The sequence below is a fragment of the Gadus macrocephalus genome, chromosome 17, assembly GCF_031168955.1.
Source record: "Gadus macrocephalus chromosome 17, ASM3116895v1".
NCBI lineage: Eukaryota > Metazoa > Chordata > Actinopteri > Gadiformes > Gadidae > Gadus > Gadus macrocephalus.
The window spans coordinates 13,213,242-13,229,380 of NC_082398.1; the positions used below are offsets into that span (position 1 = coordinate 13,213,242).

The following is a 16,139-nucleotide window of genomic DNA, read 5'->3' on the forward strand; positions in this document are numbered from 1 at the left end:
CAAAAATTTGCACAAAAAGAACGGATTTCAATTTTCCATTAAAATACCTGTACCAGCTACATAGAATCAAAGCCATAAGCTATGCTTGCTGTAGGGAAATGTTTTTTTCCTTATGAGATGACTTTCAGAAAGGGGAATTAGCTCAAATGGTAGAGCGCTCGCTTAGCATGTGAGAGGTAGCGGGATCGATGCCTGCATTCTCCAAAGTCTTGCATTCTTCACAGATTTTCCTAGTAATGGACAGTGAATAAGAAATGGCCTACAGTGTGTTGGAGGACATTTGGTTCATTGCAAATAAACTCTGCAGCTGGGAGGTTAAGCCCAATGGAACGCATTATTCATTATTAGATAGTGTGAATTCCTTTATTGGAATAGATTTTTGTAAATTGTTCAATGTGCAGTTTGCAAGAATTCTGTTTTTAAAGCTCTCTGTAAAAGAGAATTATTCACGTGGGTATGACAGGATTCATCAACCTGCGCTGAGGAATCAGTGTCAATGAAGTTAATGTAAATAAAGCACCGCCAGAACAGGGACTTGAACCCAGGACCCTCAGATTGAAAGTCTGATGCTCTACCGGCGGAGCTATCCAGGCTTCTTTGAGTTACAACAATTTGCACAAAAAAAACGGTTTTCAATTTTCCATTAAAATACCTGTACCAGCTACATAGAATCAAAGCCATAAGCTATGCTTGCTGTAGGGAAATGTTTTTTACCTTATGAGATGACTTTCACAAAGGGGAATTAGCTCAAATGGTAGAGCGCTCGCTTAGCATGTGAGAGGTAGCGGGATCGATGCCTGCATTCTCCAATGTTTTGCATTCTTCACAGATTTTCCTAGTAATGGACAGTGAATAAGAAATGGCCTACAGTGTGTTGGAGGACATTTGGTTCTTTGCAAATAAACTCTGCAGCTGGGAGGTTAAGCCCAATGGAACGCATTATTCATTATTAGATAGTGTGAATTCCTTTATTGGAATAGATTTTTGTAAATTGTTCAATGTGCAGTTTGCAAGAATTCTGTTTTTAAAGCTCTCTGTAAGAGAGAATTATTCACGTGGGTATGACAGGATTCATCAACCTGCGCTGAGGAATCAGTGTCAATGAAGTTAATGTAAATAAAGTACCGCCTGAACAGGGACTTGAACCCTGGACCCTCAGATTGAAAGTCTGATGCTCTACCGGCGGAGCTATCCAGGCTTCTTTGAGTTACAACAATTTGCACAAAAAAAACGGATTTCAATTTTCCATTAAAATACCTGTACCAGCTACATAGAATCAAAGCCATAAGCTATGCTTGCTGTAGGGAAATGTTTTTTACCTTATGAGATGACTTTCACAAAGGGGAATTAGCTCAAATGGTAGAGCGCTCGCTTAGCATGTGAGAGGTAGCGGGATCGATGCCTGCATTCTCCAATGTCTTGCATTCTTCACAGATTTTCCTAGTAATGGACAGTGAATAAGAAATGGCCTACAGTGTGTTGGAGAACATTTGGTTCTTTGCAAATAAACTCTGCAGCTGGGAGGTTAAGCCCAATGGAACGCATTATTCATTATTAGATAGTGTGAATTCCTTTATTGGAATAGATTTTTGTAAATTGTTCAATGTGCAGTTTGCAAGAATTCTCTTTTTAAAGTTCTCTGTATGAGACAATTATTGAGGTCTGTATACCAGCACTCACCAACCTGTGCTGAGGAATCAGTGTCAATGAAGATAATGTAAATAAAGTACCGCCTGAACAGGGACTTGAACCCTGGACCCTCAGATTAAAAGTCTGATGCTCTACCGGCTGAGCTATCCAGGCTTCATTGAATTACAAATATTTGCACAAAAAAAACGGATTTCAATTTTCCATTAAAAATACCTGTACCAGCTACATAGAATCAAAGCCATAAGCTATGCTTGCTGTCGGGAAATGTTTTTTTACCTTATGAGATGACTTTCAGAAAGGGGAATTAGCTCAAATGGTAGAGCGCTCGCTTAGCATGTGAGAGGTAGCGGGATCGATGCCTGCATTCTCCAATATGTTGCATTCTTCACAGATTTTCCTAGTAATGGACAGTGAATAAGAAATGGCCTACAGTGTGTTGGAAAACATTTGGTTCTTTGCAAATAAACTCTGCAGCTGGGAGGTTAAGCCCAATGGAACACATTATTCACTATATTAGATAGTGTGAATTCCTTTATTGGAATAGATTTTTGTAAATTGTTCAATGTGCAGTTTGCAAGAATTCTGTTTTTAATGCTCTCCGTAAGAGAGAATTATTCACGTGGGTATGACAGGACTCATCAACCTGCGCTGAGGAATCAGTGTCAATGAAGTTAATGTAAATAAAGTACCGCCTGAACAGAGACTTGAACCCTGGACCCTCAGATTAAAAGTCTGATGCTCTACCGGCTGAGCTATCCAGGCTTCAAGTTACAAATATTTGCACAAAGAAAACGGATTTCAATTTTCCATTAAAAGTACCTGTACCAGCTACATAGAATCAAAGCCATAAGCTATGCTTGCTGTGGGGAAATGTTTTTTACCTTATAAGATGTCTTTCAGAAAGGGGAATTAGCTCAAATGGTAGAGCGCAAGCTGCGCAAAGCAAGGGAGCCGATCTTTGAGCACCACACGCAAGGGAAAAACACAGGAAATAAATACGTGAAAAAATATAACGAGGCAAAAACATACATTTTACCGTGCAGGAAATATTCAGGTGATATCCCCTGCGCGTTATTTGACGTTTCCAATTATGTTCTACAATGTCACCTGTCGTGAGTGGGATTCGATCCAGCGATCTGCGCAACCAGCGATCTGTACATCAATACAACATTTTACCGTGCAGGAAATATTCAGGTGATATCCCCTGCGCGTTATTTGACGTTTCCAATTATGTTCTCCAATGTCACCTGTCGTGAGTGGGATTCGATCCAGCGATCTGCGCAACCATCGATCTGTACATCAATACAACATTTTACCGTGCAGGAAATGTTCAGGTGATATCCCCTGCGCGTTATTTGACGTTGCCAATTATGTTCTACAATATCACTTGTCGTGAGTGGGATTCGATCCAGCGATCTGCGCAACCAGCGATCTGTACATCAATACAACATTTTACCGTGCAGGAAATATTCAGGTGATATCCCCTGCGCGTTATTTGACGTTTCCAATTATGTTCTACAATATCACCTGTCGTGAGTGGGATTCGATCCAGCGATCTGCGCAACCAGCGATCTGTACATCAATACAACATTTTACCGTGCAGGAAATATTCAGGTGATATCCCCTGCGCGTTATTTGACGTTTCCAATTATGTTCTACAATATCACCTGTCGTGAGTGGGATTCGATCCAGCGATCTGCGCAACCAGCGATCTGTACATCAATACAACATTTTACCGTGCAGGAAATATTCAGGTGATATCCCCTGCGCGTTATTTGACGTTTCCAATTATGTTCTACAATATCACCTGTCGTGAGTGGGATTCGATCCAGCGATCTGCGCAACCAGCGATCTGTACATCAATACAACATTTTACCGTGCAGGAAATATTCAGGTGATATCCCCTGCGCGTTATTTGACGTTTCCAATTATGTTCTACAATATCACCTGTCGTGAGTGGGATTCGATCCAGCGATCTGCGCAACCAGCGATCTGTACATCAATACAACATTTTACCGTGCAGGAAATATTCAGGTGATATCCCCTGCGCGTTATTTGACGTTTCCAATTATGTTCTACAATATCACCTGTCGTGAGTGGGATTCGATCCAGCGATCTGCGCAACCAGCGATCTGTGCATCAATACAATGGTAATACAATTAATCAATACCCCCAATGACTTATGTTTATTTCTGCTTCTGTTAACAATAAAATGTGACTTCAAAGACTTTGAGACAGTATTAGAGTCTTTTTTTAATGATGCCCAGAGTCTTGAATGTTGGTATGATCAGATTTAATGTATAGGAACACAAGATGTAAAATGAACAAGTATTTTATAGGAACAACACAAGATGTAAAATGAACAAGTATTGTATTGGAACAACACAAGATGTAAAATGAACAAGTATTGTATTGGAACAACACAAGATGTAAAATGAACAAGTATTGTATTGGAACAACACAAGATGTAAAATGAACAAGTATTGTATAGGAACAACACAAGATGTAAAATGAACAAGTATTGTATTGGAACACAAGATGTAAATGAACCAGTATTGTATAGGAACAACACAAGATGTAAAATGAACAAGTATTGTATTGGAACAACACAAGATGTAAAATGAACAAGTATTGTATTGGAACAACACAAGATGTAAAATGAACAAGTATTGTATATGAACAACACAAGATGTAAAATGAACAAGTATTGTATTGGAACAACACAAGATGTAAAATGAACAAGTATTGTATATGAACAACACAATATGTAAAATGAACAAGTATTGTATATGAACAACACAAGATGTAAAATGAACAAGTATTGTATTGGAACAACACAAGATGTAAAATGAACAAGTATTATATTGGAACAACACAAGATGTAAAATGAACAAGTATTGTATTGGAACAACACAAGATGTAAAATGAACAAGTATTGTATTGGAACACAAGATGTAAATGAACCAGTATTGTATAGGAACAACACAAGATGTAAAATGAACAAGTATTGTATTGGAACAACACAAGATGTAAAATGAACAAGTATTGTATTGGAACAACACAAGATGTAAAATGAACAAGTATTGTATATGAACAACACAAGATGTAAAATGAACAAGTATTGTATTGGAACAACACAAGATGTAAAATGAACAAGTATTGTATATGAACAACACAATATGTAAAATGAACAAGTATTGTATATGAACAACACAAGATGTAAAATGAACAAGTATTGTATTGGAACAACACAAGATGTAAAATGAACAAGTATTATATTGGAACAACACAAGATGTAAAATGAACAAGTATTGTATTGGAACAACACAAGATGTAAAATGAACAAGTATTGTATTGGAACACAAGATGTAAATGAACCAGTATTGTATAGGAACAACACAAGATGTAAAATGAACAAGCATTGTATTGGAACACAAGATGTAAATGAACCAGTATTATATTGGAACACAAGATGTAAAATGAACAAGTATTCTAAAGGAACACAAGATGTACAATGAACAAGTATTGAGAACACACCAACCCACACATGAACACACATATATGTGTAACCTATGTGCGTGTAACATGATGTAAAATAAACAAGTATTAAAAATGAACACATACTTAAGAAAAAACTGTATGCATACAGGAAACTTTACACTATACACAATATAAACAACTCCCTGCCCAGGGCCCACAGATTCAAAGTTAAGTTTATGTTGCTGCTCTTTGTTCTGCCAACCAATCGTTCAGGGATTTGCCATTTCAGGCACGTGAGCAGAAGGCGGCACTGCCATGACGACTGTGCCCAAAGTCCTTGGTTTTGGGCTGCCCACATTGTCTACAGGTGTTGTAGGTGACCCCTCTCATGTATTTCCTTTTCCCCACTCCACTCTCCTCCTCAAGGGCCCGACGTTGCCTGTTCCTCTTTGTGAACCGGGACACAGGAGCAGCTGGAGCAGGAACAAGTGGAGCTGGGCCTGCACTGGGTGTTGAGGCACAAGCAGGCAACATCCTAGGAGCTGACATGAGCCTTGCGAAGTCTGGTGCAGTGGGGGCAGGTGCGATGGGGCGCTCTCTGGTGGCAGCAGCCGGGCGTCGGCCTGGCCGCAGATCAGGAGCTTGCACCACCAGATTTGGAGGGAGGACAAATTCATGCTGTGGGCCTGATGTCGGAGGAAGGAGCTGCAGTTGTTCCTTCGGTGGTGGAAGCTGGTCAGGTGCCACAGGAATCAGGTTGGTGGAAGCCACTCCCTGAGAAAGGACTCATCTCCTGGTTCTTCTGATGCAGTTGAAACCTGAGAGAAGATCATGCGTTAGATATGTATGCATTAGAGAACTATTCAGTCCCTTTAAGGTAAATAATTTATTAAACAGCATTCTGTTGAACTGTGTGTGTGCATGTGTCCATGTGTGGTTGTGTGAGTGGGTGCGCATGTATGAGTTTAAGTGTGTATGTGGTGAAGATGTCATACATATAATGGTTTACTTGCACTCTTCAATTTATTCCCAATTGATTTTTATATAACTGTATTTACTGTAACTGTATACCTCTTGTGAAGCACATTGAGTCCGCCTTGTGAATGAATTGCACTTATAAATAAAATGTAATTGAATTAAATAATGTGCCTGACGTACCATTGAATGAGTGTCCGCTGATTAATCTCAAAGAGCTGGATCTTTGTGCCCTGCATAACCGTAGGACTGTTGAGCACTAGATCCCGGATGTGGTGGTAGTCGCGGAGAATCTTTGACCATCTGGGGGTGGTAACTCCTGCCTTCTTGGTGGTCGTCTTGTGCAAAGTGCACAGTGTTTTACACATGGCCTCAACCAAGCGGCTGGTGGCAGGCCACTGAGCTGGCCCCCCAGGATGTCCTATTAAGCAGCGCTTAACGCTCTCCACACCCGGCGTGACTCCAGACCGCTTGGGAGCCTTAAAACGGCCATGTGTCAGTCGCTCCTGATGACGAGGCTGGTAGTTGACCCGCTTCTTGTCGCAGTCAGGGAGAGCTGTCCACAGCTGGATGACCTGGGTCACCTGCAGTGGAGTGAGGTAAGAGGCCTCACGGAGACCCACCAGATAAGCGGCGAGGTCCTGGACTTTGTCCCATCCAGCGACCCCATTCGGTCCAATGACTGCTCCCTAATAAATGGATTGATTAGTAGTAATAGTAAATGGGAAATAAAATGTAATTGAGTTTAATTTTAAATAGCCATTAAAGTGTCTTACCTGAGCCTCATCGGACAGTACTGAAGGGTCAGCGGCAGGATGTTGTCCTCCATCACATGACCTGGACGGCAGGTCATCAGGTGATGCAGGGGCCTGAGGTGGAGAGGCCTGAGGAATCTCCATCAGCGATGAGGGCAGTTGACGGGAGGGGTCATCCTCGTGGAGCACAGGAACGGTGATGTCCTCTGTTGTCTCTTCTTCAAATCCCTCATCTTGAAGGTCATCATCGTTGATCTCCTCCACCAGTCTGGCCTCCTCCACTGGGTTCTGGAGCACTGGCGTCAGTGCTTTGCCGGTCTGGCTGTACAAGTACTCCATTCCGAGCAATTCACATGCAAAAACAAAACAGAAAAAAATAGAGGATTCTTAATATTTTTAAGAGATAGAGCACTCATGATCGTGGGGTTGGTGATGGATAATCCACCGATGTTGATACTAGGGATCGACCGATACAGATTTTTTAGGGCCGATACGATACCGATATTTTTTCATCAGCCTTAGCCGATACACTGATACGCCAATACCGATTTTCTTGAGCCGATATTTAGAGCCGATACTGCTTTTGCTCCCTCAATCATAAAAATTACACTGATAACAAATGTTACAAGTCTCAATTTAAAAAAAAGAACATTTATTGAACTTCAATATAAAAAACAATATTTAACAAATAGTAAAAACAGGTGAGGTAGAAAAAGTAAGAACAAGTAGATGAACAATATTTAACAAATATTAAAAACAGGTGAGTTAGAACAAGTAAAAAAAAACAAAAAAAAAACGATTACATTTAAAGGTTAATTTGATTAATGAATAGTCTTATTTAAGAACAAATTAATTAAGTTTCTCTCTCCCCTGTTGAATGAGGAATCATTTCTTGCCTGTGTACGCTCCAGGAGTGCGATAGCGCTCATCCCAGCATGTCCCTAGCACCTGTCGGCTGAGCTGGTCCACTGCCTCTCTCAGGGTGCTGCCGTAAGAGCGGACGGAAGGTGAACCTTTCACGGCGTCCTCCAACCGGTCATCATTCCAGCGCATCAGCCCTTCAAGAAGATACGCCTGGAAATGCGCATCACTGGCACTGGTTCCTGAAGGATATATAAACAAAGAAGCATTTTAAATGCTATGAATAATCTGTAACAGAGAATTATGTTAAAAAAGAATTGTCAATACAATCAGACATACTGAGAAAAAGGGTTCTTAAACTAGGGTAGAAAAGGACTGTAATACTACTATAAAACAGAAACTAGTAACCCATATGTATGCCATACCTGGAATAAACCTGTTCAAGTGGAGGTGGAAGGACTCAAGCGAGGTAGAGCCACGGGCACATCTGTAGCAGCACAGCTCCACACCGCCTTTGTTCAGGGTGCCCGTCTTTGTGTAGAGCTGGAAGTCCTCTGGGTCCTGGATGCAGGCCACGTGTTTCTCCTGCTCCTGCCATATGTGCTGGATACGTTGGTGGTCCAGCAGAGGAACGCCTAGAGTGTCCTTCCCACTGTCGCTGTCGAACAGACTGATCAATGACCCAATCAGTCTGGTGGTCTCCTCCACCCCTCTGGTCCTCCTCCTGCAGTGCCGTGCCAACTCCCTCCGCCTAATGCGAGTGGTCACCGCCTCCTCCGAGATGTGGCCAATCCTACGTGCCGTCAGCTCACCCTCCTTGGCACGGCGAAGAGCAGCAACGTCCTCCGGATCCCACTCAAAAAGGCATGTGGACAGGCGTGCCATGAAAATGCCATAGAGGGGGTGTGCTTCTGTCGTGACACCTGCGGCAAACCGGTGCATGAAATGCCAAATGTCAAGGCGCACTTGAAGCCCGTCCCACTCAGCAAACATGGTCTTCGTCCGGAAAGGGCCATGCTGACTGCAGCAGTCTCTGTCCACGTACAGAATTTTTGGTTGTGGCTCGCCTGCCTCCCTGTACCGCTTCATTAGGCCATCTGCCATGGCGTCAAGTGCTTGTCCCTCGCCGGCTGTCATAACGGAGACAAGAACCTGACCGTGCTCGTTCCCCACATTTGTGCACCAAGCAGCTGTACCTGCAGCAGCACCAGACAGCTTCTTGGTGACTTTTTTGGTGGAGTCCATCTTGAGCACAGAGCCAAAGATGGAAGTGATTTTGGCCTTCACCAAATGAAGTCTGGCAAGAACATCCCTGGCATAGACGGCCAACAGCCACTTAGGCTTGGGAAGGTCAGGGAGCTCAGGAGGCTTAGCGAAGGCAGGGGGGTGCACGAGAGAAAGGCTTGTGAAAGGCTCACAAGCCGTCAAGTACTGCAGGACACGTTGCAGCCATTTCTCGCTGTGTTGCTCCTGCAGCTTCTTGTACAGCTGGGTCGAGCTGTTGCCCATGGTCCTCTCCCTCATCATCCGCAGCACCCGGATGTCACACGAGTATCTAAGGAAAGAAGAGTGTAATGTAGACAGCAACACAAACAACACAAATAGAAGCACCTAATAGTTGACATTCATTATTATGAATTACCTGTAGGTCAGCAAAGCTGGAAACTGGCTGCGATGGCCCATGTCCAGCTGTCCTAAGATGTCCTCGGACCAAGCAGGATACTTCTTTGAGCAGCCTTTGCATTCCAGGTACTCAGTGGCAAGGTCATGCCACCCGTCGATGTCCAACACCTGGCGAACTGTCTGGTAGAGTCCTGCTGCTGTGAGCTTGTGCTTGCCACAGGCTGGACGAACGCAGACGAGGGGAAACTTAAACATCTTGCGTGGCATCCACAAGAACAGCGGCCGGCCGAAGAAGTGGTCAGGTGAGGCGGGAGGCTGGGTGTGAATGAGTAGGGGCTGAGGAGGATACCACCAAAGTTTCACATTGGGCACCAGCTCTCGCTTGCCGGTTTGTGGGTTTGCTTGGAATAAAGCCCGCCGAATCCATTCCTGCTGGAAACGTGGAAGCTGATCCTTCCAGGGACCGGGAAGATCAGCTGGTGGCTGATGATCATCAAGATCTGGTATGGCTGCTGGAAGGGGATCAGCACAGGACTCTACACGCACAGTCGTTGGAAGAGCTAATAAAGGGGAAATTAAGCAAACAGGCAGCAAAACAATATTAGGTATACATCTTAAATGTAGACATTTTCGATTAAATAACACAAAACATTCTCACAATATTTGCATTTGCGTCACATGCCACACCTGTATTTAGCTGTGCTTCGAATTGGGATACAGCAGATATCAGCTCCTGATCATCATCATCATCCTCATCCTCAAAAGCATCAAAAAGCTGCAGTTTGGTCCTGGGGTTTGCAGGCGTATTCGGAGCTGGAGCTGGTTAAAAGTGAACAAGTCTGTGTAGTCAGGTAAAATGGTAAAGCTATACATGTAGAACTGCTGTAGGGAAAATTCAAAATTCACACTCCTACTCACAGGACTTAACTGGTGCCATCAGCTTTCTTGCCAGCGTGGAGGGAGATAAATGTTTGCCACTCGCCAGCAGCGCTTTCACATTTGATTTTTTCCATGCACCAGTTCCAGAAGCTGCAGGTGGTGGAGCAGGCGATGTGGAGGCTTCAGAGGAAGTGGAGGCTGCAGGTGGAGGTGCAGATGATGTGGAGGCTGCAGGTGGAGGTGCAGAGGTGCTGGAGGCAGACGCACGTCTTTTCAAGACATACGCTCTGAAAAGGGCCATGTTGGTGTTGGGTCGGGCATCTGCTTGAACCAGGTAGTTGATGAGTTTCTGGGCCTACGATGTTTTGTCCTCATAAACCTCCTTCATGGATTGGCCCTGAAAATCACCAAACTCCACCATCAACCAGCCCTCGTCTCCAGTGTCACGGGCTTTAGCCTGCATCTCCATCTTCCTCTGGAACTTTTTCAATTCCTCTTTCACCTCTCTGATCTGAGAGGCATACTGCAGGAGCAGCTGTTTATTCTCAGACATAGCGTTTGCCTGTGCACTTTCTTTGGAAATGCTCTGCAATAAATACAGAGCATAGCCAAGGTTGTTCTCCATCAACCACCTGAATCTCTGGCCCTGGTACATGCCAAACTGAAGCTGACAGTGCGCCAGTGTCAGAAAGAAATCGTTGGAGTCCCCTCCATTGTTGGCGATGAAATTGCGGGCCTCTGTCATAACCTCCTCTTTGGGTTTAGCGAGTCCAGGCCCTTTCCCCACGCCCTTTGCCTGCTCCGAAGCCGCCATGAAAAGCCTGGTCGACTGTGCCGATTGGCGCCGAAAGTCTGGGTAAGCATACATTTTCTGAAAGAAAATAAGAAATAAGAATTAAAAAATTAAAGCCCTTTTACTTTAAAAATTAAAGCAAAAGATACTTAAAAATTTATAAGAATGGGGCCGTATGTTCCAGGCCGTGTTAACCGTGTTAACCGTTCCTAAACCGACCTCTTTAATGTGCGTCTCGTTTGCACTGTCAACTGCATGTTACAACATGTCCCAGATACTCCAACGGTTCACTACTACTATAAGGAACGGTAATGAACAACAATTTACCGCAATCCGCAATGTAGCAGGTGCTATTTTTCAATAGCACCTGCTACCGAACAACACCTAGATAGATTATTTATTGTCCTATAAGGTAATGAACAACAATTTACCGCAATCCGCAATGTAGCATTATTAAACAACAACCGAATATAATAATATGTTTGATTCACAACAACCGAACAACACCTAGATAGATTATTTATAGTCCTATAAGGAACGGTAATGAACAACAAATTACCGCAATCCGCAATGTAGACAGCAACTGATGCAGCAGAAATGTTGTCCGATGAAATTTAAATCCCCTCAACGTTGACAGCACGCGACTTTGTGGCCGTTGAAATCTCCGAAACGACGTGATTGGTTAAAAGTAAGCCCAAAGTAAGAAACGTGATTGGCTCATTTTGGGCTTACTTTGGGCTTACTTTCCAAAAGGAAGAACGTGATTGGCTCATTTTGGGCTTACTTTCCAAAAGGAAGAACGTGATTGGCTCATTTTGGGCTTACTTTGGGCTTACTTTCCAAAAGGAAGAACGTGATTGGCTCATTTTGGGCTTACTTTCCAAAAGGAAGAACGTGATTGGCTCATTTTGGGCTTACTTTGGGCTTACTTTGGGCTGACTTTGGCGGAACAGGCAGAACATAGCAAGCGCAAGTGAGAGGTAGTGGGATCGATGCCTGCATTCTTCGTTTTCTTGCATTCTTCACAGATTTTCCTAGTAATGGACAGTGAATAAGAAATGGCCTACAGTGTGTTGGAGAACATTTGGTTCTTTGCAAATAAACTCTGCAGCTGGGAGGTTAAGCCCAATGGAACACATTATTCACTATATTAGATAGTGTGAATTCCTTTATTGGAATAGATTTTTGTAAATTGTTCAATGTGCAGTTTGCAAGAATTCTGTTTTTAATGCTCTCTGTAAGAGACAATTATTCACGTGTGTATGACAGGATTCATCAACCTGCGCTGAGGAATCAGTGTCAATTAAGTTAATGTAAATAATGTACCCAATATTCAAATATTTGCACATCAAAAATGTCATGTCACCCACATCCACAGACCCTAACCCACATCCATAGATGCATTTAATGCATACTTAACTGATCCAATTGGCTAACTTGTGTTCCATTGTTGATTTTTTCCATTGTTGTTATGTTAATATATTCTGTTGTTGATATGTTTAAATGTTCCAATGTTACAGCATTAATAAATAAATGCTTTATTGTTGACCGTCTTATCGTCTTGTTTAGTGATGAAGTGACATTTTTAATTAGGAATAATTATGGCCAAATCAATCTCAACACATTATATATAGAATATACATAAAACCCTGTACATGTTGGTGTGTTTGTGACAATGTTTTTTGATTTTGACGAATTATAAATGAGGAGCTCTTTTCCAAAACGCAATAAACGCCAAATTTAAAAAAAAATGAGTTTGTCATGCCATTTTGTTGTGTACTGAACCTATTCACTGCTCCATCAACGTTGAATGCAAAATCGCTATATTTACTTGTTTAAAATGTATCACAAGATGCCGTTTTTTTCCAAACCACGACAAGCGCCAAACCTATTTTTTGCCTAAATGCGATATATCCTCTCGACCAATCTGAATTCGGTTAGCGTTCTAGGCAATCGAACACGGCTGCGCTCTGAAGCCAGAGAGGTTTGTGGATCAGTCTTCAAGATGAGTTCAAACTATAATAACACGTTTGTGTGCGTGTGTGTGTGTGTGTGTGTGTGTGTGTGTGTGTGTGTGTGTGTGTGTGTGTGTGTGCGCGCATGTCGCTCCTTTCCCGGGCTAGAGTTAGATGCGCGTGTTGCTCCTTTCCCGGGGTAGAGTTAGTGTGTGTGTGTGTGTGTATCGTGAACGGACTTCAGTGGGGGTTTCATTCCGTCTCAGTCTTCAAAATGAGTTCAAACTATAATAACACGTTTGATGGCCAGGATGAGCCAGTGAGACCTACACCCGGGGGTAGAAAACGCAGACTGGACAAAGAAAACCACAAAAAACAACTAGAAAAGAAGGTTCGTCACTCAGGTTGCGGGTTAACACCTACTGTTGGATGTCAACACACGGCTACTGCGACCTGTCAGGCCGAGAAGCTGTCACCGGACGACCTGATGATGAACTTTAACAAGTTTTATAATAAACCAAACAAGGTTGACCAGGACCGGGCCATACTTGATCTCCTGGACATAATGAAAGTGAACAGGCGGCGTACGAAAATCAAGGACGTAAACAAGCGAATAGACCGGAAAATATCGGTTAAATACAGTCTCTTGTGCGGCAGTCACCCGGAGAAGGTGCCCGTTTGCAAGGCAAGCTTCATTAAAGTGCTTGGTGAGTACAATTTCGTTTTTAGAAATGTCTAGTTTAATACCGTTTTGTAGGTTTCTCCCTTAGACAAAATTATATTTTGCTGTAAATACGTGACATGGAAAGTAGGCCTACTGATAATAATACCACCCTACTGATGTCATTGCTATAGAGCAGGGTATGCTGTGTGTGTGTGTGTGTGTGTGTGTGTGTGTGTGTGTGTGTGTGTGTGTGTGTGTGTGTGTGTGTGTGTGTGTGTGTGCGCATGTCGCTCCTCTCCCGGGCTAGAGTTTGGTGCGCGTGTGGGGGGGGGGGGGTCATTCCGTCTGCGCACGGCACCTTCTCAACGAGCAGGTGTGCGCCTGCAGCCAGAGGGGGCGCCAAAATACCTATTCCCAACACAATGTTATGTAGTACTTCATTGATAACCGCTACGCAGCGCAATGTATTTTTTACTGCTCGTGGCGCCCCCCATGTGACTTGGCGCCCCCCACAAATATGCCGCCCTGTGCGGCTGCCTGGTTCGCCCGTACCTAAAACCGCCACTGGCTCCAATCATTGTATTAACAATCTAAATAATTACTTTCACAGGCATCAGCAAAGACCGTGTGTCCCGGGTGGCTCAATATTATGCCGAGACTGCTGAGGCTCGCCCAGAGAGAAGAGGTGGTGCACGGCACAGTGAGGAGCACAGCAGGAGAAGGCAACTCATTGTTGAGCACATCCAGTCTTTCACCTGCAGGGCCAGCCATTATGGGCGGAGAGGAGCACCAGGCCGCAAGTATCTCCCCAGTGACCAGAATGTGCACAAGATGCATAAGCTCTTTGAGGCTCAGAACCATGCTCAGACCAGCTACTCCCTCTATTATTCAGTGTTCTCAAAGGATTTCAATCTTGGCTTCGGTCACCCAGCTACAGATGCATGCTCTGATTGTTCCAAGTTTAAGATCAGGATGAAAGATCCAAACCTAACCGAGACAGAGAAGAAGATGGAATCTGCATCATTCATCTTGCATCGTCGCAGAGCTTGTGTGTTTTATGACCTGTTAGGCAGGGTTGCTGAAGATCATGTGACCCTCTGTTTCGATATGATGCAAAACATGGTCCTTCCAAAAACCTCAATAGGACAGGCCTATTACTCACGGCAGATGTACCTGTATCTGTTTGGTGTGGTTGTGCACCACGGAGAGAAGAGTCACCAGACAAAAGATGATGTCCATCTCTACGTGTGGCAGGAAAATGAGGGTAGAAAGGACAGTAACATGATTGCATCCGCGCTGAGTGACTGCCTCAAGGTTCGACTTCGGCACAAAGTCAGCAGGTCAAGGGGACTTCGGCTGTTCAGTGACTCATGTTACGGCCAAAACAAAAACATGAACATGGTGTCCATGCTCATGGAACTTCGCCAGTCTTTTCCCAACCTTGGCATAGAGTACACTTTTCCAGTAAGGGGTCACAGCTATCTCCCAGCAGACCGAGTCTTTGGCAGAATTGAGCAGAAGATCAGGAAAATTGATACAATTCTGCTACCACAGGAATACCATGCCATCCTGCAGCAATTCGGCAACGTTCACGTTTATGGCACAGACTGGAAGGCGTTTGATTACAGGTCAGCCACAAAAGTGTGTGTTAAGTCAAATAGGAGCTTTAAAATCAGCGAAGCACGCATACTTGATTTGAGTACCAACAAGGTTGGTTTAAAGATGGCTTACAATGGGGAGCCTTGTTTCCATAGCGTATTAAAGCGGGGCAAGCGATGGGCTGACCTGAAACCTGCGTTACTTCCAAAGCAGACCTCTGTGAAAGGCGCAAAGAAGTGCGATGTGCTGGCACTATTAGGAGCAATGGGTGTGTCTGATGTGGTGAGGGCTTTTTATGACGATGCACTGTATCAGGTGACTGACAATGCAGGCCAGAGTGATGAAGATGCAGAGTGATTCATGCGCAAGTGATGAATCTCTCCGTCTCTCACTCTCTCTCTCTCTGTGTCCTCTCACAGACTCAAATTAATTTAATCAATTTATTATCAATACTATCATTACTTTTTACAGGTTCGGCACTGAATGACTATTAGCCTAAATGCGTTACTAAATGATATTAATTTATCTTTTACATTGTTGTATTTTTATTAATTAGTGGTATTTGTATGTGTGTTATTTTTTTATTACATGTGGTGGACACTAAACGTGAAATTGCATTTATTTTACTATTTGGCCCGGGAAAGGGAAGTCTGGGGCCCCCTGCTTGAGCTGCTCCCCCCGCGACCCGACTCCGGATAAGCGGATGACGATGAGGATGAGTTTGTTACTATTTATTTTATTTGGCGGTTATTTATTAATTTATATTAATTTATAGTGTGAGATGATGATATCTTATGTTGTATTTTCTCTTGTTTTTAAAATAAAAATACATTAACCATCAATTGATTTACAGCTTCTTTTTTCAAATTGATGGATTTATAGCGTTTTGAAAAAAAATATATATA

At 43.2% G+C, this 16,139-nt stretch overlaps 3 protein-coding genes and 4 non-coding genes across 8 annotated transcripts; 1 reads left to right on the forward strand and 6 right to left on the reverse strand.

The window, feature by feature from the left end:
- Window positions 1-520: 520 nt before the first annotated feature.
- trnae-uuc (transfer RNA glutamic acid (anticodon UUC)) lies at window positions 521-593 on the reverse strand. The gene has a single exon. It is a non-coding gene; the product is annotated as a tRNA-Glu (tRNA).
- A 532-nt stretch (window positions 594-1,125) lies between these two features.
- Window positions 1,126-1,198, reverse strand: trnae-uuc (transfer RNA glutamic acid (anticodon UUC)). Its single transcript has one exon. It is a non-coding gene; the product is annotated as a tRNA-Glu (tRNA).
- Window positions 1,199-1,730: 532 nt separating this feature from the next.
- On the reverse strand, window positions 1,731-1,803 carry trnak-uuu (transfer RNA lysine (anticodon UUU)). Its single transcript has one exon. It is a non-coding gene; the product is annotated as a tRNA-Lys (tRNA).
- Window positions 1,804-2,339: 536 nt separating this feature from the next.
- On the reverse strand, window positions 2,340-2,412 carry trnak-uuu (transfer RNA lysine (anticodon UUU)). Its single transcript has one exon. It is a non-coding gene; the product is annotated as a tRNA-Lys (tRNA).
- A 2,557-nt stretch (window positions 2,413-4,969) lies between these two features.
- Window positions 4,970-7,311, reverse strand: LOC132445469 (uncharacterized). The gene is made up of 3 exons (XM_060035464.1): window positions 6,882-7,311; window positions 6,289-6,794; window positions 4,970-5,948 (listed from the first exon to the last, which is right to left on the reverse strand). The coding sequence occupies exons 1-3, from the start codon at window positions 7,197-7,199 to the stop codon at window positions 5,867-5,869; spliced, it is 906 nt and encodes a 301-aa protein (XP_059891447.1). The 5' UTR covers window positions 7,200-7,311; the 3' UTR covers window positions 4,970-5,866.
- A 416-nt stretch (window positions 7,312-7,727) lies between these two features.
- On the reverse strand, window positions 7,728-10,524 carry LOC132445470 (uncharacterized). Of its 2 annotated transcripts, none has more exons than XM_060035466.1 (5): window positions 10,263-10,524; window positions 10,032-10,163; window positions 9,364-9,904; window positions 8,534-9,276; window positions 7,728-7,963 (listed from the first exon to the last, which is right to left on the reverse strand). In XM_060035466.1, the coding sequence occupies exons 1-5, from the start codon at window positions 10,522-10,524 to the stop codon at window positions 7,746-7,748; spliced, it is 1,896 nt and encodes a 631-aa protein (XP_059891449.1). In that variant the 3' UTR covers window positions 7,728-7,745. The 2 variants fall into 2 exon arrangements, with proteins under 2 accessions (XP_059891449.1, XP_059891448.1); XM_060035465.1 differs by having other exon boundaries at window positions 7,731-7,963; window positions 8,147-9,276.
- A 2,620-nt stretch (window positions 10,525-13,144) lies between these two features.
- Window positions 13,145-15,813, forward strand: LOC132445493 (uncharacterized). The gene is made up of 2 exons (XM_060035490.1): window positions 13,145-13,678; window positions 14,246-15,813. Exons 1-2 carry the CDS (start codon window positions 13,246-13,248, stop codon window positions 15,589-15,591), a joined length of 1,779 nt encoding a protein of 592 aa, XP_059891473.1. The 5' UTR covers window positions 13,145-13,245; the 3' UTR covers window positions 15,592-15,813.
- The last annotated feature ends 326 nt before the right edge of the window (window positions 15,814-16,139 follow it).